General features: G+C 44.1%; 2 protein-coding genes across 3 annotated transcripts in view; one reads left to right on the plus strand and one right to left on the minus strand.

The window, feature by feature from the left end:
• The window catches only part of rev3l (REV3 like, DNA directed polymerase zeta catalytic subunit), a 64044-nt gene extending 43436 nt beyond the window's left edge, over positions 1–20608 (plus strand). The window contains exons 13-32 of the mRNA XM_034580444.1: positions 881–4727; positions 5733–6670; positions 6780–6865; positions 7110–7235; positions 7583–7775; positions 8016–8127; positions 8404–8519; positions 8716–8834; positions 9376–9494; positions 9748–9889; positions 10346–10590; positions 12471–12579; positions 13761–13967; positions 14277–14386; positions 15283–15397; positions 15564–15701; positions 15983–16173; positions 16939–17185; positions 17985–18200; positions 19511–20608. Coding sequence (XP_034436335.1) covers positions 881–4727; positions 5733–6670; positions 6780–6865; positions 7110–7235; positions 7583–7775; positions 8016–8127; positions 8404–8519; positions 8716–8834; positions 9376–9494; positions 9748–9889; positions 10346–10590; positions 12471–12579; positions 13761–13967; positions 14277–14386; positions 15283–15397; positions 15564–15701; positions 15983–16173; positions 16939–17185; positions 17985–18200; positions 19511–19651 — 7517 coding nt within the window. The 3' untranslated portion in view covers positions 19652–20608. The remainder of the gene's footprint in view (positions 1–880; positions 4728–5732; positions 6671–6779; positions 6866–7109; positions 7236–7582; positions 7776–8015; positions 8128–8403; positions 8520–8715; positions 8835–9375; positions 9495–9747; positions 9890–10345; positions 10591–12470; positions 12580–13760; positions 13968–14276; positions 14387–15282; positions 15398–15563; positions 15702–15982; positions 16174–16938; positions 17186–17984; positions 18201–19510) is intronic.
• mfsd4b (major facilitator superfamily domain containing 4B) lies at positions 20320–26410 on the minus strand. 2 transcript variants are annotated; one of them, XM_034580445.1, is made up of 4 exons: positions 25880–26410; positions 24176–24344; positions 22930–23046; positions 20320–22390 (listed from the first exon to the last, which is right to left on the minus strand). In XM_034580445.1, exons 1-4 carry the CDS (start codon positions 26147–26149, stop codon positions 21111–21113), a joined length of 1836 nt encoding a protein of 611 aa, XP_034436336.1. In that variant the 5' UTR covers positions 26150–26410; the 3' UTR covers positions 20320–21110. The 2 variants fall into 2 exon arrangements, with proteins under 2 accessions (XP_034436336.1, XP_034436337.1); XM_034580446.1 differs by having other exon boundaries at positions 25862–25990.
• Positions 26411–27905: the final 1495 nt, after the last annotated feature.

The raw sequence follows: 27905 nt of genomic DNA on the forward strand, positions 1-27905 counted from the left end.
CCGTTCCGCATGCTGAAGTGTGCTTGATGTATGGTAGAGAAAGTGCTGCACATAAATTAACTATAAATGTGTGAAATATGGATGTACTGTAAAGCACTTTGAGTGGTTATAAAGACTTTTTACCTTACATCATTTCTGTATGTAAGTTTCATGTTTTTGTAAATGTTCTTCAATGTTATGACCCTTCAGCCTGCACACACTGAGGCGAGTGTGTGCAATTGTTACTTCTTCCCCCATGTTAATTTCCATCTATTTTTAAATATGCCCCTCCTAACATTATTATATTGCTATAATCACTATTACGTTTAAAAAAAAAACATTTGTTGGAAAATTAAATGCTGCAGTGTTTGCAGGCCTAAAGGTCAAGCAAGTTATATACTTTGCATTAGGGCTGGGGGATATGGCCTAAAACAAATATCTCGATATTTTTATGCTATATCGCGATACACAATATATATCTCGATATTTTGAAATGTCCTCTAAATCACTGTACAAAAGTTAAATTCATAAAAGTCCACAGGAAGTGGCAGCTAGCGGACGTTAGGATTTCCGACGGTTCCTTAATGCACCTAGTCGGAAGATATCAGCGGACATTTAGGCTTGAAACTCGGTGTAAATTACCTCGTTTCGAGTCCAATATAATTGTATCATCAGCTCACCTGAGCTAAAGACGAAACAGCCACATCATCGATACGACCGTGCTGTGTTCACTTATAATTATGTTTATATTATATTATATTAACTTATGTCTTATAATTGTCTTATATTTAGAATTTAAAGAGAAACTAAGTCTTAGTAAAGGAAATGGGATTTGAATCTGTTTCTTGCATCTGTTAATTGTAAATGAGACATTGCTTCCTCTCTTCTGTTGTATCCATAGATTCATCCTTAACGGAGAGTAGTCCGAGGTCCCAATCGTCTCTCATAGTCACAGAAAAGATGCTTGGGAAAAGAAATCCCTTCCCTGGGGAGACAGTCTGCCTGGAACCACCTTCTTCGGCTAAGATCCTTCTGGAGTGCAAGCACCCTGAGCACAGACCAGTTCATATGCTGGACACAGAGCAACCTCTTGACAAGCACTTTCAATCAAAAAGCTGCCAGGATAGCAGTAGTGAATGTTCAACAGGGTTCAAGGTTAATAAAGGAATCCCCTACATCCCACCAGTCAAGCACCCTATCCCCTGCAAAATAGTCAATCACCCCGAGGTGTCTCCTATCTGTGTTAACAAAGAGGACATGCGTCCCATTTACTCCTATGACAAGGAACCCTCTATAGCCTTGGATAATACAGATCTAGAAAGTTTCCCATTTGGTAATGGAAAGGTGGCCAAAAGTAGGAAGAAATATGACAGCATAAAGAATGTAGAAACCAACTGTCTCTCCATTCTTCAGAACCACAGGACCTTCTCTCTGTGTTACTCAGAGCTGAGAAACTGCTCATTGAAGACAGATTTGGAGTTAAGCCAGAAGGACAATAAAAGCCCCATCATAAGGAACATGTCCTCAGCCCCGTCACCCATGGAGGAGGATGAGTTCCTTGATCCTCAGCAGGAAGAAATGGGCCAGGACAGTGAGGAGGGAGATGTTGGTGAACTCAAAATCAGGTACGAGGACTATCAGGAAAATAAGACGGAGAGGACTATTGTGGCCCAGCAGGAAGCACACTACAAGTTCTTTCCCAGTGTCATCCTCTCAAACTGCCTCAGTAGGAAGAAAGTTGGGAACAAAAAGTTGACTCCTGCAGATTCCTGCAGTAAACTAGTAGAGGCCCAGCCTCGCAGGTCTAGGCTAAAAGTGACAAAAAAAAGGTTAGGAATGACAGGACAAAAGAATACATTTAACATAGTTGAAAGCTCTACCTCTGACAGCCAGATTACCACTAGCTTCACCTCAAACACGTCTGCTTGTACACAGACTGTGGACACAGAGATGCCAAATTCAGATGAAAAGTCAAACGAGGCTGAGCCACTGAAAGATGGGCTCATCACAGATGAAAAGCCAAACACAGAAGATGAACCAGAAACAAATGAGAAGTGTATAGATGAAAGGACAGAGCAGTTTTCACAGCCGCCTGCCACCAACTCCGCCACTGTTTCCTGTTTTTCTGAGGAGAGTAGAGAAGCTGCAGAGGATAGGTTAAGCCCATTTCTAGATAATGTCACCTATACCACACCTTCAGCCCTTCCCGGGAGTAAATACACTCTGAGGGCCAAACGGAAGATGATTTATGACAGTGAGGATGGAGAACAATCAAGTTCAATTCCTTCTAAAAATGCAGCTTCAGTCAAGGGTAGCAAGCTCAAGGGCAGCAATGTCTGCAGTGGGCCGGAAGTAAAATACCAGAAACGGTGCAAGAAAGAACCCCCTGTCATCATCAAGTACATTATTATCAACAGGTTTAAAGGACAGAAAAATATGCGGGTGAAAATGTCCAAAATAAATCCTGAGGAGCAGTTGGTGTTGCTGACACCAGATAAGCTACAGCTGTACAATAAAATGGCTCCTCTCAGAGATTTTTGGCCCAAGGTGCCAGAATCCACTGCAGTCAGGTTTCCTATCATTGAGCCAAAGGCCAAGAAACAGCCCAAAAGAAAAGCAAAGGTCAACTCCACCAGTAAGAAAACATTCAGCATCTCCACTAAACCTAAAGTCAGGATGGGGGAAAGTGTTAAAAGGACTAAAGGTTGTCAGCGAGGCCCAATTCTATCCTCTCTACTACCGCCCAGGCCGTCTTACTGTGAGCAAGTTGATGACCAGGACATTGAGTATACAGATGTCATGGCCGAGTTGGGTTACCTCTCTGATAGATCCCCAAGCCCTACAGACTCAACTCCTCCACGTTGTTGGTCCCCAAGTGACCCTTTTATGGACAGCTCCAAGCAGCTGATAAACCCACTCAGTGACCCGTCTCTTAGTTCTACTTTTCCAAAGTCAAGCACTGTGTCTTCAAACAAACGAGCACAAAATAAGTGTAGAACTGTCAGATCTAAGAAAGCCGCGGATAGTAAAAGAAAAATTAGCAAGTCAGTTACTAAGCCTCCAGAGGAACAAGAGCCCCAAAAAGAGAAGCTAAGGCAAAGGAATGTTGGTGCTCCAAGGCAGAATAAAAAGGCTAAAGATGTTGCTGAAGGTACAGTCAACAGTTCTACAACTACTACAAAACCTAAAAGGTCTCGCAAAAAGAAGCCTGAGGAACCCAAAAGTCATGAGTTAAGTAAAGACAGCTCGCAGCTCCTTTTCCCAGAAGATGACCTCCCTCCCTCTGAGAACTCCTCTCAGGAGGTCACTTCATTTCAGCAGCCAGTGAGCACAGATTGCAACAACCAGGGCACTTCCCAGCCAACATCTACATCAGACTCCAATTCAGTTGCTCAGTCATTAGAACCAAAGGTTGAGGACTATGAGACTTCAATAACGGAAGTAAACCAAAGCTTTTCACCACCTGTTCAGCTGAAGCAACAAAGTTGCCAGACCACTGTGGTAAAGGCAGAAGCCTCACAGGAGGAGTGCACAGCTCCTACACCTCCTCTGCTTGGTCGACTTTTACCGGAAGACAATAAAGATCCCCAACCAGCAGTAACCTCCCCACACTCAGGCCTTAAAAATGGGGAGACCCCACCACTTCATGAGAACCCTTCTGGCTTGGCTGTTCTCAAACAGCTTCTCCAGAAGAGGCAGCAAGCACAGACCCTTCCCCTACAAGTGGTTGGTACAGAGAGCCACTACACTGCCATAGCTCAAGCTGCGGCACTACTAGATCCTACAACTAAACCAGCTAAAACCAGAAAAGCTCCCTCCACCACTAATCGTAAACCAAGGGTCCCAAAATCTACCACCCCTAAGGATAAAAAGCCCAGAATTAGGAGAAGCAAGATGAGCAATACTCAGCCAAATGTTCCAGACAAGGACAGTATGTCAGATGACTACCCCCTCATTATGTCAGACCCAGGTCTGGACACCTGCAACTTAATAGAGGACAGCTTGTCACCAGAGCTCCCACACAACTATAACTTTGACATAAATGCTATTGATCAGACGGAATTCTCCAGCCCTTATAGTGGTAGCCAATTTGTCCTGACTGATAAAAACTTACCAGTGAAGTTCCTAAGTGATGTTAGCCAGGAAGCTGTATCAGCTCAGACACTGGACATTGAGAAAAACAATGATAGGTTGTTTGGTTATGGAGATGAGCTCCAAAGGATTTCTGATTGGCACAAAGCAAGGCCTGCCAGTCCTGACCTCTTTGATAGATCTGAGAACAGGGTGCCTGTAACTAATCACCTCACATTTCTTGACTCTGAGAGAATCAAGAGCAAAGAGTGGGACTTCTCTTTATGTAAAGCCCAAACCCTCAGCCCCTTTCAAGACTTTCACTGTGAGAGAAAAGAGCTGCTCTTCTCAGTTTTTGATCCTGTCCTACCACTACCTTTAAGTTCAGCATCCTTTCTTGACCATGAGGGCTCACCAACAGGGGAATTTTTGGAAGGCACTGACGGACTCACCTCCACCACACCTAGTAGCTCCCCCCGATCCATCGGCTCAGTGTCCCAGGTGAGGGCAAGCCAGCTGCCACGGGGGGCAGGAGGTGGAGCCCACATTCTCAAGCCCCTCATGTCCCCTCCAAGCCGGGAAGAGATCTTTAACACTCTGCTGGACCTGGAGATATCGGAGGCTACCTTCCAGGAGCCCTTCTGCAGCGACCCGTCTGATGCCCCTGGGAAACCAATGTAAGACTATTTACACCAGCGCCACAAGCTTAAATAATCATTATACTGTTGTGTGTAAATGAAATATGCATAGTGAAAAAAAAATCTGAAAAGCATGCTACATGTCAAAAGGAGTCCAACCAATTAATCAACATAGCTGATATCATTGATCTTATTGATTTTATCATGTATATGTCCCACACATGCTTGTCTTCTTTAAAAGGAAAATGAAGTACTTTGATAATCTGCACCAGATTATACAAACTCTTAGATCTCAACTCCATAAATACAGTATGTCTTATTTTTTACATCAAGATCCAGACATTATTTCCTGAGGAATGTAGAATCCTGGATCTGTCCCTAGATTGGCACAAACATCTTATAGGTTCATCTATGGCCCATTCCCAATCTGTTCACTTAGTTTGATGCAAATTGGTTGAGTACTTTTTGCATAATTCTGCTGACTTAATAAACAAACAGACACTGGTAAAAAACATTTTCTTCGTAGTAGGAGTAACATATGTCTTGTTTTATGGTGAATTAAATAACTGTATATAACTATAACTAATATACTATAACTAGCGTACTGTGGATTTTAGTGAATAACACAGAATTTAAACAAAAATTTAGTTTGCCTACAAAAAACTACACAGGGCACCTTTAACCTTAATAACTAGAATGGCACTTAGTAGAGTACATACCTCCACCAAGGCCCAACAGTCTCCTTATAAGACCACATTTTACTTCACTAGATCTCGATTTTTATTTGGATCTACAGCAAATTGCAGACACTCCCTGAAATGTGCCTGGTTTCATCAACATCCATGAAGTATTCTCTGTGATGGACAAAACACTGTGTCAGATGTTTTTAGACTAAATTATAGTTAAAATGATTATATGAATTATATGATGAATATGTTCCATGTCATTCATTTTAAGGTTTTGCATAATTCTATTACAGTAATCAGATCACAGTAATTTATGAAATATAAATAAGTCAATCACATGCCCCTGTGTTTTCTCCAGGGAGGTTGGTGGCCGTAAACTAACGGTGGGTACCAGACTGGCAAAGGAGCTATCTGAGTTCAGTGGAGACCTGTCTTTGGAGGGCCTCCATTTCTGGAAAACAGCCTTCTCAGTCATGACACACCCTCCCACCACTATTACCTCATCTTCCCAAGCCCAGGGAGCTGAACCCTCAGTGGCAAGTAAAGATCAGGCTGAGTCTGACCCTTCCTCAGCCAGTGACAAGAAGGTCATTCTCCTGCCTTGCAAAAACCCACCAAACCGAGAGCATGTGTGCCAGTGGCTGGAAGCCAAGAAACAGTACGAGTGTTTACAAAAATGGCGGAGAGACACAGGGCTGCTGAATAACGACAGGGCTGGGTTGAATGTTGAGGAGGAAAACCCAGAAAATTCCGTGCAGCCGTCAGCTTCCTGCTGCTCTGCAGTGAAGTTTGAGCTGTGTGGGAACCTTTCCAGCATCAGAAGTCAAAGGAGAAAGAAAAGGAGCCTGTCCCTAATCATGTCTCCTATGAAGAACACAGGCTGTCTAAGTAAATCCTCAGAAGAAAGTCCAGTTTCAGATGAAGGTGCTGTGGATCTTGAGCGGGAGGAGGAACAAGGAAAAGACACTGATGACGACGACGATGATGATAATAAAGCTTCATCTCCAGAGTCACCAGAGCTGCCTCCATGGCAGCAGTCCTGTCAGCCCAGCCCCTCAGGCCCAGAGCAGCTCAGCGAAAAAAGGGAAAGTGAAAACTCTCCAGAACCACTGTCACCGAGGCTCTCTAACTCCCTGGAGAGACTAGGAGACAACTACAGTCTCTCACCCCTTCATCGTAGTAATATGGACGAGGGAAGGATGAGTCCACATCTTCTTCACAGTACCCCCTTCCTAAGGAGGAGACAGAGAAGAGAGGAAAGGTTGGAGCTAGTGTGCAGTACGCCCATATCTGAGGGTAAGAAATCCAAACCTTAATCCTCTAATGAACACAGGGCAAAGGATTGTTATCAGTGACTACTTTATACTTTTGTTCTTGATTTTTTTTGCTGCTTCACTTGCTGCAGAGAATCCCATTTCTGAGAGACTCCAGCAGAAGAGGAGAAGCCAGACAGGCGCCCTGAGAAGAGTGTTGCTGACCACACAGATACAGGTCAGACAACAAATGCAAATTTTTCCGACCTCTCACCACAACAGCCAGCATTTCACCAGTCCAGCCTGGTCAAGGAAACATTGTTAGAATGCCAGTGTGTAGTGTTGAGCGTAGTCGTCCCCCCCCCCCCCCCCCCCCCCCCCTCCTTTTCAGTTTGCTTCATGAATGGAATAGGTGTTAATTCTTTCATCTGTTGCGCCTGTGTTGTCTTGTTCATGTAGATATTTCTCGTTGTCTTCCACAGAACCAGTTTGCTGCTTTGAATGTGCCAAAGAAAGAGACCTCTCAGATTGAAGGGCCCAGCATAGCCAACTCCTATGGCTTCAAAGTCAGTATGCAGAACTTGCAGGATGCCAAAGCTCTGCATGAGGTGAGCTGCACACAGCAGAACTTGGGGATGACATGTTATCTTATTTGTAGAGCTAGGCATTGAAGCTCAATACTTTTTGGTAGCAAAATGTGTCTGAAATCTGAGGTCACTTGTGGTCAACTTTGGCAAAGTTGTTGTGTGGCTGTTTGTAGTTAAGTAGCATTTTTATATTGGCCTCTTACTATTTATTAAAGCTTTTTTTTAGAAACACTAAGAGCAGTGGCGAGGAATTCAGTGGGTAGTATCTGGAAGAAGTCTGAAGATGTCGTAACTACAAAATCCAAGTCTGAAGATACAAGCTTCAGAAGGATTTTTCGTTTTCACACAACACTGTTTTCCCTCCTCAGGTCCAGTACCTAACACTGATGGGCATGGAGCTCCATGCAAGGACCCGCCGTGACCTCGAACCCGACCCTGAGTTCGACCCCATATGTGCCTTATTCTACTGCCTCAGTTCTGATGTTCCCCTGCAGAGTATAGAAAGCACCGTTCTAACTGGTGCCATTGTGGTGGACAAAGATTGTCAAAATTGTGATCAAGGTGAGGTCTTTCATTGCACAAACCCTCCGTTGGAGCCTTTGAGTCTTTGTATTAGGTTTTTCCGTATTTGCCTCCCTCTGCACTGAGATTCAAAAATGTTTGTGTAACCAAATTCAGCCAAGTTTAAATGTTGCTGTGAGTTATTGAGGTGTTAAATGTTTTGCCTACAATGTTTCAAATTAAAATAATGAGTGCCTGTTATCAATCTGACTGATGAGTCTATTTAAATCCCCTTGACAGGTGACAAACGAACAGCGCCCCTGCTGGTCAGGTCGGGCGTCTCTGGGCTGCAGGTTAAATATGCCACCGATGAGAAGATGCTGTTTCAGGAGCTGATTTCTATAATGAGGAGGTGTGTGTATTCAGTGCTCTTATTGAGTGGAACTGAGCAGGTGGCTACAGCTTTGTGAATAGACCTGATCCTCTGCTGTGTTTTAGTTTGCTTCCATCCTGAATTTGATGGGGGCAAAGCCAGAAACTAATATGTGATTCTTTAAAACATTATTATTGATGAGAATGTGTTAAAATACTTTACCTTGCAGTGATATAATAGGAGCATTATGTGCAGTATTTTGATTTGAGGATATGAAAGTGAACTTTCTCTGCTTACATGTGTGTGTTCTGTCAGGTATGACCCTGATATCCTGCTGGCATACGAGGTGCAGATGCGTTCCTGGGGCTACCTGTTCCAGCGGGCGGCGGTGCTTGGTGTGGGCCTATGTCAGCAGCTGTCACGTGTGCCAGGTAGGGCTGGCTGTCAAAGCTGGTGCTAAGACTTAATTTAGAAGCTTAAGTATCGGCACAAGAACACAATCTGTTCGTACAGTTTTCTGTGTCTGAATGAATGTAAGTGTGTGTGTGTATTTGTAGCAGCTGAATGGAGAGCCTCTGGCAGCACTTCTGTAATCAGCTGTCTGTCTGGCTCTGTGCGTGTCCTCAGGTGACTCCGTAGAGAACCGCTTCACTGCAGACAGGGACGAGTACGGAGCCGACACCATGACTGAGATCAACATCATCGGACGCATCACCCTCAACCTGTGGAGGGTGATGAAGACTGAGGCAGGTGTCCTGGCATGACCTCCACCCAGCTCACACACACTGCTGTCAGCCAGCAGCAGTTGTGACTCATGACCTACTTTCTCTCATTCCTTCTTCCAGGCAGGATTTTCTTCTGCCTGCACAGTGCAACAGTGTCTGTTGCTTTCGGCTCTGAGCTCAGTAAATTTTTTATTGTGGCCTTAACTAAAGAAATTATAGAGTTTGAAATACAGAGGCATTTTCTCTCATAAATGTTTGGCCCTTGATTCCAGTCATTAGTAGATGTTTCATTTTAACGGATCACCAAACAAAAATGTGAGGAACCACAGTCATAAAAGATTCAGATGTCCTTTTACAAACTCTACTTCATGTCAGACTACAACGCATATTTTTTTTCACTTGATTTTCACCCAGTATTTTATAAAAATTGATTACATTTAAAGTCTGTTCACCACTCGAGTGTTTGATCAACAATGAGCCAAAGTCTGACTGGACTTGATAAAGTCCTTTCAAAGTGGTGCTGCCTGAAAGAAATATTCTGATTTCATATTTTCTTTTCCAGGTGACATTGAACAACTACAGTTTTGAGAATGTGGCTTTCCATGTGCTCCACCAGCGCTTCCCCCTGTACAGCCCCCGCACACTGTCTGACTGGTTTGACCACAACACAGACTTATACAGGTTAGTGCCACACTTCAACATAAATATCAAACATCACATTGTTTATTCTATTTTATTAATTTGTTTCTATTTTTAGTTGAAGCAGCAAGACAAGTGGCTTCGCCATTGTTTTTCATGAAACATGAACACACACACTTTAACTAAACCAAATATAAATAAACTAAGTGGTGAGTGTCTGTCACCCTGTCCAGTCCTCCTGTACTAATTGTAACACAGTGTCACAATTAATCTACCGATGTGTGTCTCATTATAGGTGGAAGATGGTTGACCACTACGTGAGCAGAGTGCGCGGCACCATGCAGCTTCTGCAGCAGCAGGACATCATCGGCAGAACCAGTGAGCTGGCAAGGCTGTTCGGGATTCAGTTCTACCATGTTCTGACCCGAGGATCCCAGGTACTAACACACACACACACACACCTGCAGACAGGAGTGAAGTTCTTCCTGCAGATAATGACACAACGCAGCATTTTATCTTCACTGATAGAAGATGTGATGCCCCCTTTATCCTTAAACACATAAATATGAATTCAGTAGGTTTTATAATGATCAGTTCTACATGTGAGTGATTAGAAAAGAGCAGAGGTAAAATAATCGTTCATTAATTATAATCAAGGTAAACGTTTGAAATAATGGTGATATTGATTTGAAGTCATATCGACCAGCCCTATCTTCTGGTTAGTGGACGACTACACAACCACCCCAAAACAATTTATGTGATACGATGGTGTCATCAGTTGTTTATCAGGTTTTACCAACATTTTGCCCCACAGGGTTCAAATATGTCTGTGCTCACTGCTCCTAGTGCGAGTGTCCTCTACTTATAGGTGGGTTCTCTTCTCGTCCCTACAGTACCGCGTTGAGTCCATGATGCTACGTGTGGCCAAGCCTCTGAACTACATCCCCATCACACCCAGCATCCAGCAGCGAGCCCAGCAGAGGGCGCCTCAGTGCATCCCACTGGTGATGGAGCCTGAGTCGCGCTTCTACAGTAACTCGGTGGTTGTGCTGGACTTCCAGTCACTCTATCCCTCCATTGTCATCGCATACAACTACTGCTACTCCACCTGCCTGGGCCACATGGACAGTCTGGGAACGTAAGGTCCACACACCTACAGCACACTGCCTTACTTCCCTCATTATTTAAATGCAAATGTGCTGAGAGGTCTGTGGGTTTTCACTGCAAGGAAAAAAATCGTTCAGTTTTTTTTCACCAGGATTATTGTAGTTGCATAGCAACAGCAGGAGCCATCAACCTCCAACATGCATATTTCTACTACTCCAACATAAAAAAAGAGCAGACATACACTGGCTCCATGCCTTTCATTCTCAGCAGAGCAGAAAGTGACAAATTAGCTCAGGGGACAGATGGAAATTTAATCTCCTCGGTTTTTAAATAAATGTTTTATACAATTACTTATTTTTTCAGTAGTATTTGCAACTTGCTACATTTGTTGGTAATTGTATCAACATGAATATGAATATGTAAAAGAGCTCAACTCTACACACTATAATTTTGAGAAGTGTGAGGCTGGAGCTGCTCAGTGACATGGAGAATGACTCAGCATCACAGGGAATCTGTGCTAGAGGGCTCTTTTCAGTTGGAGGTCTTTTCCCCTCCAGAATCCCCTGAAGCTGACATCAGTCCGTTAGAGGACCATGGTGGTCCCAAGCAGAGGTGGGAATACAGTACAAATACTTTGTAACTGTATCACAGCACATGGGGGGGCAGCGCGAGACCCTAAGCGTCCGGAGGTTGGTCGGGATGCCGTGGTCGACCGATGTCGAGCGGCTGTAACGGTAATGATCCTCCTGCAGGTTCACCTACGGAAACCTCGTTATGATTTTACTTCATCTAAATAGTCAAGTTTGATCGTCTTCTCGGCGCTGCACCAGGGCCGTGACTGACTCTGGTGTGGCCGATCCGAGGACCTCACTAAACCATCCAATCAGTAGTAGCGACGGGCGGTGTGTACAAAGGGCAGGGACCTTATCAATGCCAGCAAATTCCCCATCCATTTATTCCCTGTAAAAAAGTATCCAGGTGCTCATGCAGGACCTCGGTTCAGTTCACTCTTTATTATTCTGTCTGAAATTTGGGTTGCAGCAAAACTAGACTGTGTCCAGTGATTTTCTTTCTCTCTCTGTACCAGCACTGTGCAGGTTGTTGAGAAAAGAGGAAAACTATCCTATTTTGTGTTCCTAGAACTTTTTTCGATATCATAAGGGGTATCGTGTATCATTTTACTTTTTACTTTTGTACTGAAGTACATTTCAGAGCCTGAAATATTTGTACTACTTAAGTAAAGAAAGTGAGTACTTTTGCCCCCTCTGGTCCCAAGCCGTCTGCTCCAGCCCCAGTGATTGAGCTCTCAGACCCGAAGCTGGCTTCTTTGAAACTGAGCGCAGTTTCACAGACACACATTTGTAATTACATGCATAAACATTATTTTTTTTATATTTTCAATTTCTGATATAAATTGTCAGCATTTTCCTTGCAAGTTCAGTATGAATTAAATAGTTGATGCTTTTTGAGCCATTTCTTTGAACCATATAATGCAGATTTCTTTTATAATAATAGGTAAGAAATGTCCACATCACACCAGCACTGATGTGTTTCATGATAAGACAGTCATAACATTTACTTTACTGTTGACGTTAACAGTACCTCTATAAATGATATTGAAAGTATCTTTATCATTACAATTTTAGCCTGATTGTAATTTCATCTTGAATATTGTTCAGATTTGACCTAATCCATAGGTGATGTTAATGGATCAATGGATGTTAATGGACAAACCTGCTGTCACTGCTGTAGCTTTGTGCCTCAGTGTGGCCGCTGCTAGTCATGTTTGGGTGATTTAGTGGTGGTGAGGTGTAGATGCTGCGGTGCTGGCCAGCAGCCACAACTAAGTTCTGGTAAAGCATTCAAATGTATTTTCTTCATGATATTCATGCACTTCTGTCTCTTTCTCAGGCCTGATGAGTTTAAGTTTGGCTGCACCTCTCTGAGAGTTCCTCCTGAGCTTCTCTACCAGCTCCGCAACGACATCACTGTGTCACCCAATGGCATCGCCTTCGTCAAGGTACAGCCCCTTCAGACCTCTCCTCAGCTTCCACCAAGGTCTTAATGTTGTCCTGAAAACCACTTGGCCCCATTATGAATCATGTCTCTGAGTCCTCCAGCGATGCAGATTTATTAAGCTTCATTAGCTGCTGTGAATACTGAGCACGTCAACACAAAGCCCACTTCATGCTCTGCATCCCTCCATTCAAGCTTTTCTTTGATTTGCTTATTGCTCCACACTCCATACTGGCTCCTGTCCCACAGTCTCATTACATAACACACACGCACACACATAGTGAACTAGTATTTACTGAGGTTATAATAAGACACAGAATGAATCCAGATTCAATTCGATTTTTCTCTACAGCTGGATTTTGGCAGAATCCAGCCAGATGTTGCTAAAGCAGGCTAACCGGGTTTAGCCGTCTCCCTGTACTTACTCATTTGCTCATGCAGAGCCAAAATATGAACTTGCATAACATCAACATGGAATGCAAATGTGAAACAGCATTACAGTTAGCAAAGACTGCCAATCAAGAGGTTGGGTGTTTATAATCGAGGGGTCAGGTGCATACACCATGAACGCAAACACCCTGAAAGTGGAGAAAGGGGGAGGAGAGAAGACAGAGGGACCAGGCACCATTGTGTAACTGCGTTTCAGCACCTTCACACTGGTTGTTATAATGAGAAATAAAAGTTGTTAATTAATTAAATTAAAAAAGAAATACATCAGATCCTATTTTGATGCATTTTTACAGTTCTCTTAACAGGTGTGTAGATTTGTTTGTCTATCACTTAACAGTGAGCGTCATCACAGTTTTATTTTCCCTGTTAACAGAAAGCATAAGGTTGTGAAGACTTGTAATGGTCAGTCACAGCAATTATGAGATTTATGTCAGAACTGTATTTTTGAATCAGTTTATTGTCATCAATCATTCCAAAAATATTTATTTTCAAAACAGATGGGCTTTGTAACCTGAGATAAGATGGTGGATTGACTGTCTGGATCATGACCCTTGATATATAGATCTATATCAAGGATCATGACCCTTGATATATAGATCTATATGTCAGGGGACACAAATCCGATTGGGAGCCTGTTCCACTGCTGGATTAATGCAGCCGTACACACTCATTCACACTGACTTGGAAGGTTCCTCCACTTGCACACATTCTCATACGTTTAATTTTCCTGTTCAGTCCTCAGTGCGTAAAGGAGTCCTGCCCAGCATGCTGGAGGAAATCCTCAACACAAGGATCATGGTGAAGCAGTCAATGAAAAGCTACAAGCAGGATAAAGCCCTCATGAAGCTGCTTGGTGCCCGACAGCTTGGACTCAAGCTCATTGCCAACGTCACCTTCGGCTACACTGCAGCCAACTACTCTGGCCGCATGCCCAGTGTTGAGGTAAGCAACGGTTGCTCCGCGAGGGTGAGGGGGAAGGAGAGAAGGATGAACCTGCAGATTCATAATATTTAAATGATGCCAAAGTCTAACAAAGCTTGCATTAAAAAGAATAAACAAGGAAGAGGGCAACAGATTTGTTTTGGTTATGTTTTCAAATTCCAGCTTTCTGTCCAAAGACCTTTCTGCTTATTTTAGTGTAAAGAAGCAGAGACAAATAATCAGGGCCATAGTTGAACCACTGCACCAGTGTTTCCCAAATCTTTTCCCACACGATTTGTTCATTGGGTTCTTGTCATCTGTCGTTTCCAGGTTGGAGACAGCATCGTTCACAAAGCCAGAGAAACCCTGGAGAGAGCCATCAAAATGGTCAATGACACGAAGAAATGGGGAGCGCGTGTTGTGTATGGTGACACAGACAGGTAGGCAGCATTAGTACTTCCTCCGATCCTGATTCACTGACACTCCACCGTCTCTCACCGTGTGTTCACACAGTGAGCAGTTCTGTTCATGTGTCACTATTTTCACTGATGGCACCTGAACTGTGTTTTCATGCAGCGCCAACATTTTCAGTTATCAGACACTACAGTGTTTGCTGTCATCAGCGTCTGTATTGTTTTTAACAAATAGTTCAAAGGTCCAAATCAATTCTCTGTATCACAATGGCTGCAGCTACCACATTCACAAAGCTTTGATTTTTTATTCTTGCTGTGATGTTTTAAACTGCGAGAATAAACTTTTTGTCTCTGTTTGCACATCAGTAATGAAACTAAATTAGATCGGCAGGAAAACTGAAAAAGATCTGTGCCCACATTTATCAAGTGTCTCACAGGAATCTGTCTACTTGACACACTTCATGTCAAACTTCTTCATATTTTCAGTAATGTCACAGCATGCGTTCAGGCACAGTATTGAGTGCAGGTCATCTGCGTTTTGGCAGCAATTAGGGAGGAATCATGCCCAAGAACACGTGCTGTATGCTTCTCTAACCACTTCAGATGCACATAGCCATTTGATGGAGAGTCTCAGCTAATCAAATTAAAATTTTTACCCTGAAATGTCATATAATGAAATTCTTGCTGCTCTTTTCTACAGAGACACAAGATTGTCATCAGCAGGAATCATAGGCTGCACATACATCATGGTACATTAAGACACAGGAGAGAAGTTAGATTAAGTCCTGATGACCGACTCAATAGTCGTCAGAAATGTCAGACCTTCCTCTGACAGATCAGCCATTCCTCTGATCACTCAGCTCTGTGGCGACTGGCTGAATTCATGGTGACAGTGATGGTGAGCTGCTCTCTGTTCTTTGCAGCCTGTTTGTTTTGCTGAAGGGAGCCACCAAAGAGCAGGCGTTTAAGATTGGCAACGAGATCGCTGAGGCAGTGACTGCAACCAATCCCAAACCTGTCAAGCTCAAGTTTGAAAAGGTAATACTTCACCACAGGAGCCACTACACACACACACACACAGACAAATGATCTGTGCAATTTGATTTGGATTTGTCAGTCTGTGCCAATTGTCTTTCTCCATCTGCACACTTAAACATATTTAGAGGTACAATTAAATTCTGTGTGTCTGTCCCGTCTGTCCCAGGTGTACCTCCCCTGTGTACTGCAGACAAAGAAGCGCTACGTGGGATACATGTATGAAAGCCTCGACCAAAAGGAACCCGTGTTTGACGCCAAAGGGATCGAGACAGTGCGCCGCGACGGCTGCCCCGCTGTTTCCAAGGTAACAAGCAAACCATTTCACTGTGCTCTACACCAATCACAACCATGCCAGCTTTCTTCCTGCTCTCGTCTACTCACGCTTGTCAATCAGGAAAAATGCCCCTGGTATTGTGTCTAGACTGAAATGTACCAGTGTTGATGCCATTCAGTCTGAGTCACACAGTCACTGCGCATAATTCTATTTAAATATCGAATCAGTCCTATTTATTTAGTTTCATCTCTGTCTACCGTCTTCTTTCTCTCCTCATGTCTCATGTATTGATTGCTTCATGTCCTCCTCAGATTCTGGAGCGTTCCGTTAAGCTGCTGTTTGAGACGCGGGACATCAGCCAGGTGAAACAGTTTGTGCAGCGTCAGTGTGTGAAGGTCCTGGACGGTCGGGCCAGCATGCAGGACCTGACCTTCGCCAAGGAGTACAGAGGCACTGGCTCGTACCGGCCCGGATCCTGCGTCCCTGCACTGGAGCTCACCAGGTGTGTGTGTGTGTGTGTGTGTGTGGGTGTGGGTGTGTGTGTGTGTGTGTGGATTGTCATTGATCATTTACAGGAAAGCTACAGGCAGACAAATTTCCCACCACAGCAAAACAAAAATGGTTTTGTATTTATACAGCGCTTTTCCAGTCTTGATGACCACTTAAAGCACTTTACATTACAATTTGCCATTCACTCATTCACACACACATTCATACAGTGCATCTATTAGCAGCATTAGAAGATAATGAATGACTAAAGTCCTTAGTTTTACTTGGACGAATATGCGTGTGTGTGTCTGCGCGTGCACCCATGTGTGTGGCCATATGCAGGAGAGTGAGGAAGAGTGTGTCAACTACAGTTACTGTACTCAGTGTGAATCAAATTACTCCCTCCCCACAGTGCTCGTTGTCTAACTGCACTAGCCTGCGTGTACAGTACCTGAGTCTGTTGCTAGGCAACCCAGCTCTTATTGGATGGGAAAAAAATCGGATTTCGGAGGCACGGGTGAGAGGGAAACACTCAGCCTCATTCATGAGCTCTAGCACAGACAGTACAGTGTTTGTACAACAACACAAAGCAGCGGCCATGTTGATTTCTGATGTTGCTGCAATGTTGTACAATATTAATTATTTGAGTGACTTACAGTCAGATGTGACCTCTGCATAAGAGCACAGGTTAAAAGCAGATTTAAAGCTCAGCGCTTATGAACAGGTTTTTTTCTGAGTTGATCCGTTTGGTCAAGTCTTCTGTTTTGATTGATCCCAGGCGTATGATGGTGCATGACCGTCGACTGGAGCCCCGTGTGGGGGAGCGGGTGCCCTACGTGGTCGTGTACGGGATGCCCGGCTTGCCCCTCATCCAGCTGGTGCGTCGGCCGATGGACGTTCTGCAGGACCCCAGCCTCCGCCTCAACGCCACCTACTACATCACCAAGCAGATCCTGCCGCCGCTGGCCCGCATGTTCCAGCTGATCGGAGTGGACGTGTTCAGCTGGTACCAGGAGCTGCCCAGGGTGAGAGGACCCACTGGGATTCTCATGTTACGGTTACAACTTCAAGGCAGCACAGATGATAATTCTCTTATCTAACAACATGAAAACCTTCTGAACAAAAGAAGGAAGCAGAGGATTTCTAATAAAAACTCACAGATCTGAATGAGCTTGAGTTTAATTAATTCTTGATTAATGAGATAAAGTGACTTGTCAGCTTTCTGCTGAAGTGAGTAAATGTTTCCATTCCTGTCACAAGCGTGTGTCTTCAGTGGAGAGAGAACAAAGGCTGAGGAGAAAATGTCTCTCCTGCTTCCTGCTGAGGATCGAATGAATCTCATCAAACCGCTGTGCTGTTGCTTCAGTCTGTGTCAATACTGAAGTGAAGATCTGCTCTGATAGAGCACACACGCCACCTGCTGGTCAAGCTGATGCAGAGTTCATCAGAGCAATGAATGTGACCACAAGCCAAACCTCAACTTGGCCTCTTATGACTCTGCAGAAGTTTAATGGGATTAATAAAAAGAGAAGACCCGACCTTCAATAATATCACAATTGTCTGTAATTTGTGTGCAGACAGCTTTATTTCATACCCTCATACTCCACATTATTACTTGGATTCATTGTATGACAGTGTAGATTGGACTACATGGAGACACAGACGGACGTTTGGTGTGGACACATACACTGACCTGACCATGAGCACAGAAATCCCTCAGAAAAAGAACAAAGAGAGAAAACTAAATAAAGCATCAGTTGTTTTAATGATATTCAATTTTTTTTGGTCTGCAGAGGTTAACATGCGTCCTTCATCTCTCTCCAGATCCAGAAAGCCTCCTGCTCTGCAGCTGCCGGAGGAGAGGAAGCAGGGAGGAAGGGAACCATTTCTCAGTACTTCACCACGCTCCATTGCCCCGTGTGTGACGAGCTGACCCAGCTGGGCGTGTGCTCGCGGTGCCGTGCTGAACCCCAGAGAGTTGCTGTCACACTCTACCAGGACATCAGGCAGTGGGAGAGTCAGCAGGACCAGCTGCTGAAGGTGAGAGGCTGGACCTGAGGGGGCCGATCCTCAAGATCCACTGCTCATGGTTGTTTTAAGATGTAGAAATATGGATCCTTTCAATGATTACTACTTAGATTACATGGAAAATGATTATTTAAAGATTTTAAAAAAAATAAAGAATAATTTTATTTTACAATAATTTACCTGCTGAAAAGGTTCAGGTTTGTTGAAGGTTTTCGAATCACACTTGTGCATGTTGCATAGTAGACTGTGATTGGCTGCTAAGTTAAGCTGTTTTCAGACATGCACTGAACTCTGGAGATGTGTACACACACACACATCTGCACAGTGAAGCACAAACATCCAAACAAAGGAATAATAAATTAAATTCAAGGTTTGATGACCACTCAAAGTGCTTTACAGTACAGTTTTTGCCATTCACCCATTCATAGAGTGCATATTTATGTCGCACTATTGTGGGACACTTTTGGGGTTCAGTCTTCAGTCATCTTGCCCAAGGACACTTCGGCATGCAGAAGCGGACCTTCTGGTTCGAGGATGACTGCTCTACTCCCTTGAGCCACAGCCGCCACTTAAAAACAAAGAGTAGCAAGTGTCCTTCAGGCTCTGCTGCTGACTGGACTTTATACAACAGGGTTCGATATGAATAGAAGTCAATCAGACACAAAACCCTGCAGCTCCACCCTCACAGTCTGCTGCTCATGTCCTCGGCCTTAACTGTAATGTAGAGATGAAGCGATGAAGCGAAGGAAGTCTATCCTTCTTGTGTAAGTCATTAGAGTCTGTGTTTTACATACAGCATTTCTGTCAGAACACGGTGGGGGAGAGGACAGGATTTGATCATTAGGTGGGACTGTAACTGAAAGTTAAGTGTTTACAATGTTAGTGCATAAACCAGTTTTCCTCGAACCAATCAGGAAGCGAATGTGGGTAATTGCGTCATCGTTTCCAAATGTTTCATGTAGCAGCGCCAGAGTTTTCAAACTAAAGTTGGGCCAACAGTGTTTCCAGACTTTTCTATTTTAGGAGCTCAAAAACTCCAGGATAGTGTGAATATCAGGTGTAAACTTAGCAGCAGTGATGCGTTCTGAAACTAAGACGTAGTGGTGGATGTAGCCTCAGAGTGGGACAGCAAGTGTTTTTAAGTCTTTGTTCTTACTGATCTCTGTTTGGACAGTGGTTTGGATGAAACACCAGTAGAACTGTGGATTCAAACACCTTTCAGATCTATGTGAATATATAAAGTGTAAACTTCATCACAGCCTCTGGAGTCCCACTTCCCTCATCGAGTGTGTATGTGTGTATGTGTGTGTGTTTTTCTGCAGGTCTGCAGGAACTGCAGCGGCTGTGCAGAGCGGCAGGTTCCCTGTGTGTCCCTGGACTGTCCTGTCCTTTACAAGCTGGCCCGGGTCAACAGACAGCTCTCCAAGGCCCCCTACCTCCGACAGCTGCTGGAGCAGTTCTGATTGGCTCCTGAACACAGCGCTCTCTGCTGATTTGGTGCTAACTGTTGCCCCCCACCCCATCTCAGTGTTTGATTGTCAATTCAGTTGTATAGTTAAAATGGTGCTTTGATTAAACCCTGTTGGGTTTTCATCGTCTTGTAACTGTTACTTGCTATTCAACCGTTTTTCTGCGTTTGCAGACTGTCTGGTTTGAGCCTCCTGAGTGTGGGAGGGGCTCCCTCCCCCTCAGGGTTCTGTTCGTCTTCATCCTTGTTTGCTGCCATCTCCATTAGCTGCTGTTGGCTGAGTGAAGCTGATGTGTGGGGTGACACAGCTGCAGACTGCCTGTCATGGAACTACGTGCAGTCCAGTCAACAATGACTTGTTGTCTCTTGATAGCGCAGAAGCAGTTGGAAGTCTTTGGTTTTCAAGGAGCTCTTTACAAATCTCAAGACAACATTCTGCATTTCTATATGACGACTGCAGGCATGTAAATACTTCCTGTACATCTCCATCTATGACCCCACTGTTCACTAGCACCAGAGAAACTCTAGCTCTGGCCATGAATGCAATCAAACTGTCTTTATGCGTTCTGTTGTTCATTCATTTCACTTCGATTGTACTGATGTCCATTTTGGCAGATTTGACACGTCAAACTCTCTTCAGAGTGGAAACTGATACTATTTCAGTTTTTTTAAATCTGGGACTGTTGCAATACTGTATTTTGATAATGTATGTCATGAAGAGTATTATTTCCCTGTGCATATGGTTTTGTTTACATTACCAAGTTTCTGTGCAGAAAAAAAGCTGTCATCAAACTCTGTAAAGTCCTGATGTTCAGTTCTACATACAGCCATACACAGGATCTGTCTATTTGTATAAATGTAAATAGTGATTATGAAGGAGGTGTTTCTGTGTTTTTAATGGACATTGCTGTAGGTGGAGGTTTGAGATTGATATAATAAAAAGTCAATGTATCTGAACGTCTTCTTTCAATGATTTAGTTCATTAAAAAACTTCATGAATCACAGTAACAACACATGATTGAAGAACCACCAGCCACTGGACACTTAACAGGACATAACAAAAACTGCCAATTACATAAGTGCATACAACTTCACGTACACAACTATCACCGTCACACACTCAATGCATTAGTGCAAAATCAAATTCCAGTTTTAAGACATCAGTTTTTGGCAGCATGAGGATGAAGAGGATAAGTGTCCATGGCTCAACTCATTCACTCTGCTCATCCGTCCTTGAGAAAGGCACTGAATTCCTACCAGCCCTATGGCTTCTGTTCCACAGCTGACCCTGACCTTTGACCTCAGTGTGGAAGGAGTAGGTCGAATGAATCACAAGTCCTTCACAATGAAAAATTCGTAGTGTCACAGACTTCAGAACCTTCATCCAGCAGTTTTAAGACGTGAAGCTGCCTGTGTTCTGTGAACGATCAGAAGCATATTGAAGTGTTTTCAGTTCAGTCTCTCTTCTCTCTGTCTGAGAGCAGCAGCTTGCGTCTGGGGGAGTCTCCGACCAGCGAGATGGAGTCTGAGGGGGAGGCTGCCCCTGCGGACAGAGGCTCCATCACACCGCTGACATCGGGGGGAGACAAAGCCTTGCTGGGTGAACTCAGGAGACTCGCTGTGTCGTCCATCTCAATCACCTCAAAGTCTGCATCATTCCACTGATCCGCCTCCATGTCTGGCTCCTCCTCCTCCTCTTCATCATTGGCTCCTGAATCCAGCAGCGCCTGACGGAATTCGCTGTCGTCGGCTTCGGGTCGACCCGTGGTGCGGGGTTTCCTGCTCTGGCCATTTGGGGCAGAGGCCAGCTTGTACATGACAGGGAAGAGGATGGAGGTGAAGGTGGCGGTGATGAGTGACAGGTACATCAGTAAGGGGTAATGGTAGAACTTTCCCAGGAAGCCTACAAGAGCGGGCAGCACCATCTCACCCAGTGCTGAGCCCACCACAAACACTGCTGCTGTGTTGCCCGTCACTGTGGTGTACTGCTCCATCCAGGAGATGCCACTGGGGAAGGTCGTGGCCATGGAGGCTCCATAGAGACCAGTGCAAACCCACAAGACCACTTTCTCCCTGCTGAAGAGGCAGAGGAGCAGCGAGGAGATGGTGGAGCCCACCAGGCTCAACAGGATCAGGGTCCCCGGGTACACACACGCCGCAAAGAAGATGGCAAGCCCTCGACAGGCAGCAAACGTTGCCCAGAACAACGAGTTCAAACCGGCTGCCTGCGACTGTTGCATGTGTGCGTAGTCCTTGGCGAAGTTGTAGATGAAGGTCCCGTATGCCACCTCAGCACCTACGTAGCCAAAGAAAAAGAAGAAGAGCAGGACAACAAGAGCGGTGTGGTGTTTGGCCACCAGGGGCTTTCCTGACGACGTGCGAGCTTTGTCCCGGGACATGCTGCTGCGGGTGTAGAGGAAGAAGAAGAGTAACGACATGAGACCGACAAAAGAGCCAATCACAATGTAGGCCCACATGGACTTGAGGGTGATGCTCCTGCTGTGGATGAAGCTGACGAATGTGTGAGCATCGGAGACGGTGGGGACTTGTTCTGGGGTGGCAGGAGGTGTTGAATTGGTGGGTGTGGGTCCCATGCTGCTGTTTCCATCTGGCCCAAACAGCATCTTTGCTATGATTGGAGACACAAAGGCCCCAGCAGCAAAGCTGAAGTGCAGAGCCTGCATGTGAGGGCCTCCCTGCTCACCCCAGGTCTTCAGGATGAGCACATTCCCACCTGACAGACAGACAGACAGAGAACCACTGGTTATACAACATCCACCAGAAGATCCACCATCTTGCTGCTGCTGTTTACTTTTATTTTGCGATGTCCTTTGTTAGGTAAAAAAAACAGGGTGTGACCCAAATACCAATCAGCAGGGAGTGAAGAACGACACACAATGGATTTGGCCTCACACAAGCACTTTGCCATTGCCACAATCAGGTCCACACTCTCCCTTTCTCGTGTGGTTTTGTACTGTGACCAAAGCTTGGTCATTGTTTTTGCTGCGTTTCCAAATCACAGCACAGATGGATGACATGAACGTGTCCCTGTTGATGATTCACCGGGCTTTTTACTGCACAACGTGATGTGTTTTGATTTCATATTTTACACCCTTCCCACAGTGTGACAAACAGTAAACGTATACAATCACTTACACAACCTGTTTATCCCCTGGGGCCAATAAAGTGTCCATCTATCCATCACTCTCTCTATCTCACCTTCTATCCATCAAAGAATACCTTGTCGATCTATCAATCTAAGTGCTGTCTTACCTGTGTCCAGAACACCCATAGACATCCCGATGCTGGACATGAGCAGGGTGAGGAACAAGGCCTGCGTACAGAACGGGATCGCACACATTCCAAAGGACGTGACCAGCATCGATAAACCTGGAAAGACACATCATTTCATTTCAGATCAGGTGCAAACAGTCAGAAGAAGTGTGAAGTGTCCAACATCTATCAGACATGTGGATGTGAGGACTGCAGACACGTGCCACAGTGACTACATTTACTGCTTGATGACTCATTGCCTGGATGCAAACAAAGTAAAGTTGTACATTTTGCAAAATTAGAAAGAAAACATCTAAAATGGTAAACAGTGGCATAGTGCGCTCTTTCAGGTTGAGGTTTTAAAACTGCCGGAATAACGTTGGACAGAATGGCATAATCTGGTTATGCTCTATAACATGTAAACAGGAGTATGAACGGAATATTCTTGTTCTGAATAGAGTCAATAGAGGGAATATTGGTGTCCATGTAGAAGCAGTCAGTGTGATCCCCTGAGCATATTCACCACCATGTTGGAAGACTGACAACAAAGGATGATGCTGCTCATGTGGGAACTGTTTGGTTGCTCTATAATTTTCTATAAGTCTCAACCTTACTATGTAAAGTAGCTTGTGATGATGTTTGTTGTGATTTGGCTCTAAACAAATACAATTGAATTGGATTAAATCAATGCCTCATCCTACTGCAGCCTGAAAATCACATGAGCTTCTTTCAGACATGTACTGAACTCCTGGAGATCTTCCGAGTCCGAGTGAGAGCCTCCAGAGTTTCTGCAGACTCTCTCTGCCTGACCCCCGAGTAACTCCGGAGGAGTCGACATGTGAGAACACAGCAAAGATCCTCCACAGGATTCAGAGTTTGTGGGGATAACAGCTGATTCCTCACTTCCTGCCTCTGTCTCCCACCTCTGGTCTAATTAATGCGGAGGAGTTGTTACTGCTGTGAGTGCAGAGAACCTCCCGCTGCGGAGTGCATTTGAGAAAGGAAACCTCTGGACCCAAGTTCCTCTGGAGATCACGTCTGAATACAGCTATGAAGTCGTGGTCACACAACTGTAGAGTTTTAAACTCCTCCAACAGGCAGCTGTGGTTAGCAGGTTGCCTTTGAGTGGCTCTGGGTGGCTCTGGCAGCTCAGACTATCAACGCTTCCTTCACCAGCAGCCATTTGCAGCTACAGCACAATGTCTACAAAACCACATAGAAGAAACACATTTGAAGGAGGGGTTACCAAGCAGCAGGTGGGGGCTCATGTAATCGAAGAGAAGGCCCCCTAAGAGGGATCCTCCTATGTATCCCGCAGAGCGACCGACGAAGATGTAGGACAGGTTGCTGATGTTCTTCTTCACATTCACAGCCAGGTCTTCAAACGTGGGGCCAAGAACTGAGATACTCATCCCCTAGAAAAACAAGAACAATGGGGTCAAATCTGTCAGGGAAGGTCATGTGACTGGTTCTCAATCGACCATCTGAAATCTCATGTATCTGAGAGGTTTGTACGCAGCACTCCTTCCTGTTAACGAGCACATGTATAAACTCCCCTACCTTTCACTGTGTCAACCAATATGTGACAGTAGTAACCATGGTAACATGCAAAATGAGACTTAACTGCCGCTAAGAAGATAAACTGAGGCTAATATTCATATTATTTGCATATATCAAGCAAATATCATGTAGACTCTCTAGTGCTTAAAAAGGTGCTTGTGTGGATTTTAGTTCTTGAACAACCACTGTGCTGCAGTGAACCCTCAGTGGGACAAGTGAACCAGGCCTGCAGATTGACACTCAGATGTATGCAGATTCATTCCAGTAGTGTGATCTAGGTAAATGGGCTGAAAAGCAACTATGCAAGTCCTGTGTGTGGAATACTACAGCAGACTCACTGTCATGTCTCACTCACTGCTCAGGAACTGACAACCTGACAGTTGGTCAGTACTAACCCGGAGCAGTTACTGATTAGAGATGTCTTTTATTACTATACCTTTGTTACATGATACATGAGTCAGAAAGAACGTATCTGTACAGGGTTCAAATCAACTGGTAGTACCAATAAAATAAATATCCCATGACAGCTCATCATTTATGTTTTGCTTTCCCCTGTCTACCCAGATTATATCCTTTTTATATTTCCAATCACATTTGGCTCTACAGGCTGCAATTTGAATGAACTCATACAATAATGGATTTGGAGGAGAACCCATCAGGAAGGATGGGCCTCCTTCATTTTAAATACAGTATACAGTATACACAGACTGCTCTGGATAATCTAGAGACTGGGAGAGAGTTTGGAGAAATATTTGATGGTCAGAAAACCTACATCATACAATAACGAGCCTGGACTCAAACTTAATTGAAAATATCTACTGCTGCAAACTGGACCTGAACTGTGTCCAGCAGTTAGAAGTTTTTGGGAACAAATAAACATGTCTCCTGGTTTAGGAGACGGACCGCTCTCCAGTGTTTGCTCTTGAAGGTTGATGGTGGGCAGAATTTGGGGGGGGGGGGCATGGGCCCCTGCTGAGATCTGACTGGCCCCTGTCCTGTCAGTCAATTTTCAAGATATATTTAATGATGTGTGGCTTTGCTCATAGAAGTAACAGTGCGTGCACCACACTGAATCAGGAACTGGACATGATGTTGACATATGACATATATTTGACGCCTCTGTGGATATTGTGGATCCTTATTTAGAAAAGCCCTTGATCAGCCACTGAGTTATTTTACTGAACCGATGGTTTCCTTTATCATTAAATAGCTAAATGTTGTGAATGCATTAAGAGAAGAGGGGGGGTGTATTTGATTGACATGCCCGTCTATCAATTCCTGATGTGACCATGGACATTAACAGAAGTCTGTGGATACTCAGCTTGTTATTAGATCCCTATGCTGAACTGGAAGTGTTGCACATTTGAAAAGCCTTCATTCATTACTGTACCAGGCCCAGGAAGGAAGCGGAGAGGACCAGGGTGACCATCCAGCGGCCGCACGCTCCGGACCCGCCCCTCCCTCCGCCGACCACCTGCACCCGGTCGTCGCATCCCGGGTTCGTCGCCCTCTTGGCCGCCTTCAGCGCGCTCTTCAGTCCCCGCCCGGAGCCGCCGTCCTTCCTCTTGTCGAACAGGGTGTCCTCCTCCTGCTCGTTGTCCTCCTCCTCCTCCATGCTGGCGAACCGAACGTGCTTCTTTTTCCCCGCGGATGAGGACATACCTGTCGGTCTGTTACACGTCGCGGCCGAGCGGACACCGCCACACAGCCGCTGTCTGCTGTGTGTGTCTGCCGGTGTGGTTCCTCCCGTCAGACGCTCTCCTGCAGTAGAAGCGCGGTGAAGTCGGTCATGTCTGTTGTCTGTGAGTCAGTGGACAGCAGCAGCGTCTTTATTTACAGTCTTTAGTCCTGAGCCTTCATCTGTCACAGCCACTGTCAGTATGGCTGCTGGAGCCAGAGATCGTCTATTCACAGTGGCGTTCACTCGGTGTGGGCCATATAAAGACCTCCTCTATTCAGAGAAGTCCCCGCTCTCAGGATCTACCAGAGTTCAGCTGCACATGGGTCTGATGGTTTGTATCTGTGTCGTCTCCTGACGCGACTGTGGGGCTGTATCAGCTGGTCACCAGGGCTGTACAATGTATCGGTAGTGTAGAGTGTATCATTAGTATAGAATGTATCGGTAGTGTAGAGTGTATCATTAGTATAGAATGTATCGGTAGTGTAGAATGTATCATTAGTATAGAATGTATCGGTAGTGTAGAATGTATCATTAGTATAGGATGTATCAGTCATATAGAATGTATCAGTAATATAGAACGTATCAGTCATATAAAATGTATCAGTCATATAGAATATATCAGTAATATAGAATGTATCAGTAATATAGAATATATCAGTAATATAGAATGTATCAGTCATATAGAATGTATCAGTCATATAGAATATATCAGTAATATAGAATGTATCAGTAATATAGAATGTATCAGTCATATAGAATGTATCAATAATATAGAATGTATCAGTAATATAGAATGTATCAGTCATATAGAATATATCAGTAATATAGAATGTATCAGTCATATAGAATGTATCAGTCATATAGAATGTATCAGTCATATAGAATGTATCAGTCATATAGAATGTTTCAATAATATAGAATGTATCAGTCATATAGAATGTATGTCATATAGAATGTATCAGTGATATAGAATGTATCAGTCATATAGAATGTATCAGTCATATAGAATGTATGTCATATAGAATGTATCAGTCATATAGAATGTATCAGTAATATAGAATGTATCAGTCATATAGAATGTATCAGTCATATAGAATGTATCAGTCATATAGAATGTATCAGTAATATAGAATGTATCAGTCATATAGAATGTATCAGTGATATAGAATGTATCAGTAATATAGAATGTATCAGTCATATAGAATGTATCAGTGATATAGAATGTTTCAATAATATGAGTTGACTAATAATCTGAAAAAACCGAGCAGCCTCCATTATGACAGGTCATGTGACACTGTGTGTAAAACAAACCCTTTGGTACCCTGAAGTTAGAGCGGAGGGAGACCTCTTGTTTTCGCTTCCTCTCTGATCCAGCTGACGCATTAGAAACTAAAGGATACAGGAAGTGGTGTAAGTTTTAAAGCATTCAGAGGAAATGGCGCCCTCTAGTGGGACATAACAATAGAACCTTCCCACACTCCAGTCGGTGAGGGTTTGTACAGACTGTGTGTGACCATAAAGAGCAAGTTCAACTAATATAATTCTACTAATGTACTCTTTGTTCAGTGTAATAATACATGGAATTATTATTACATATGCAATAGAGAATATAATGCTAAGTTATAAATAAGTAATAAGTAACAAATAAATAACACTAGCTGTTATTTGTCTCTGAAACTTTACACTAGTGACAGAATAGCTTGAAATATATTTCCAATATGTCATAATTATACTC

Source organism: Hippoglossus hippoglossus, chromosome 24 (genome assembly GCF_009819705.1).
Source record: "Hippoglossus hippoglossus isolate fHipHip1 chromosome 24, fHipHip1.pri, whole genome shotgun sequence".
NCBI lineage: Eukaryota > Metazoa > Chordata > Actinopteri > Pleuronectiformes > Pleuronectidae > Hippoglossus > Hippoglossus hippoglossus.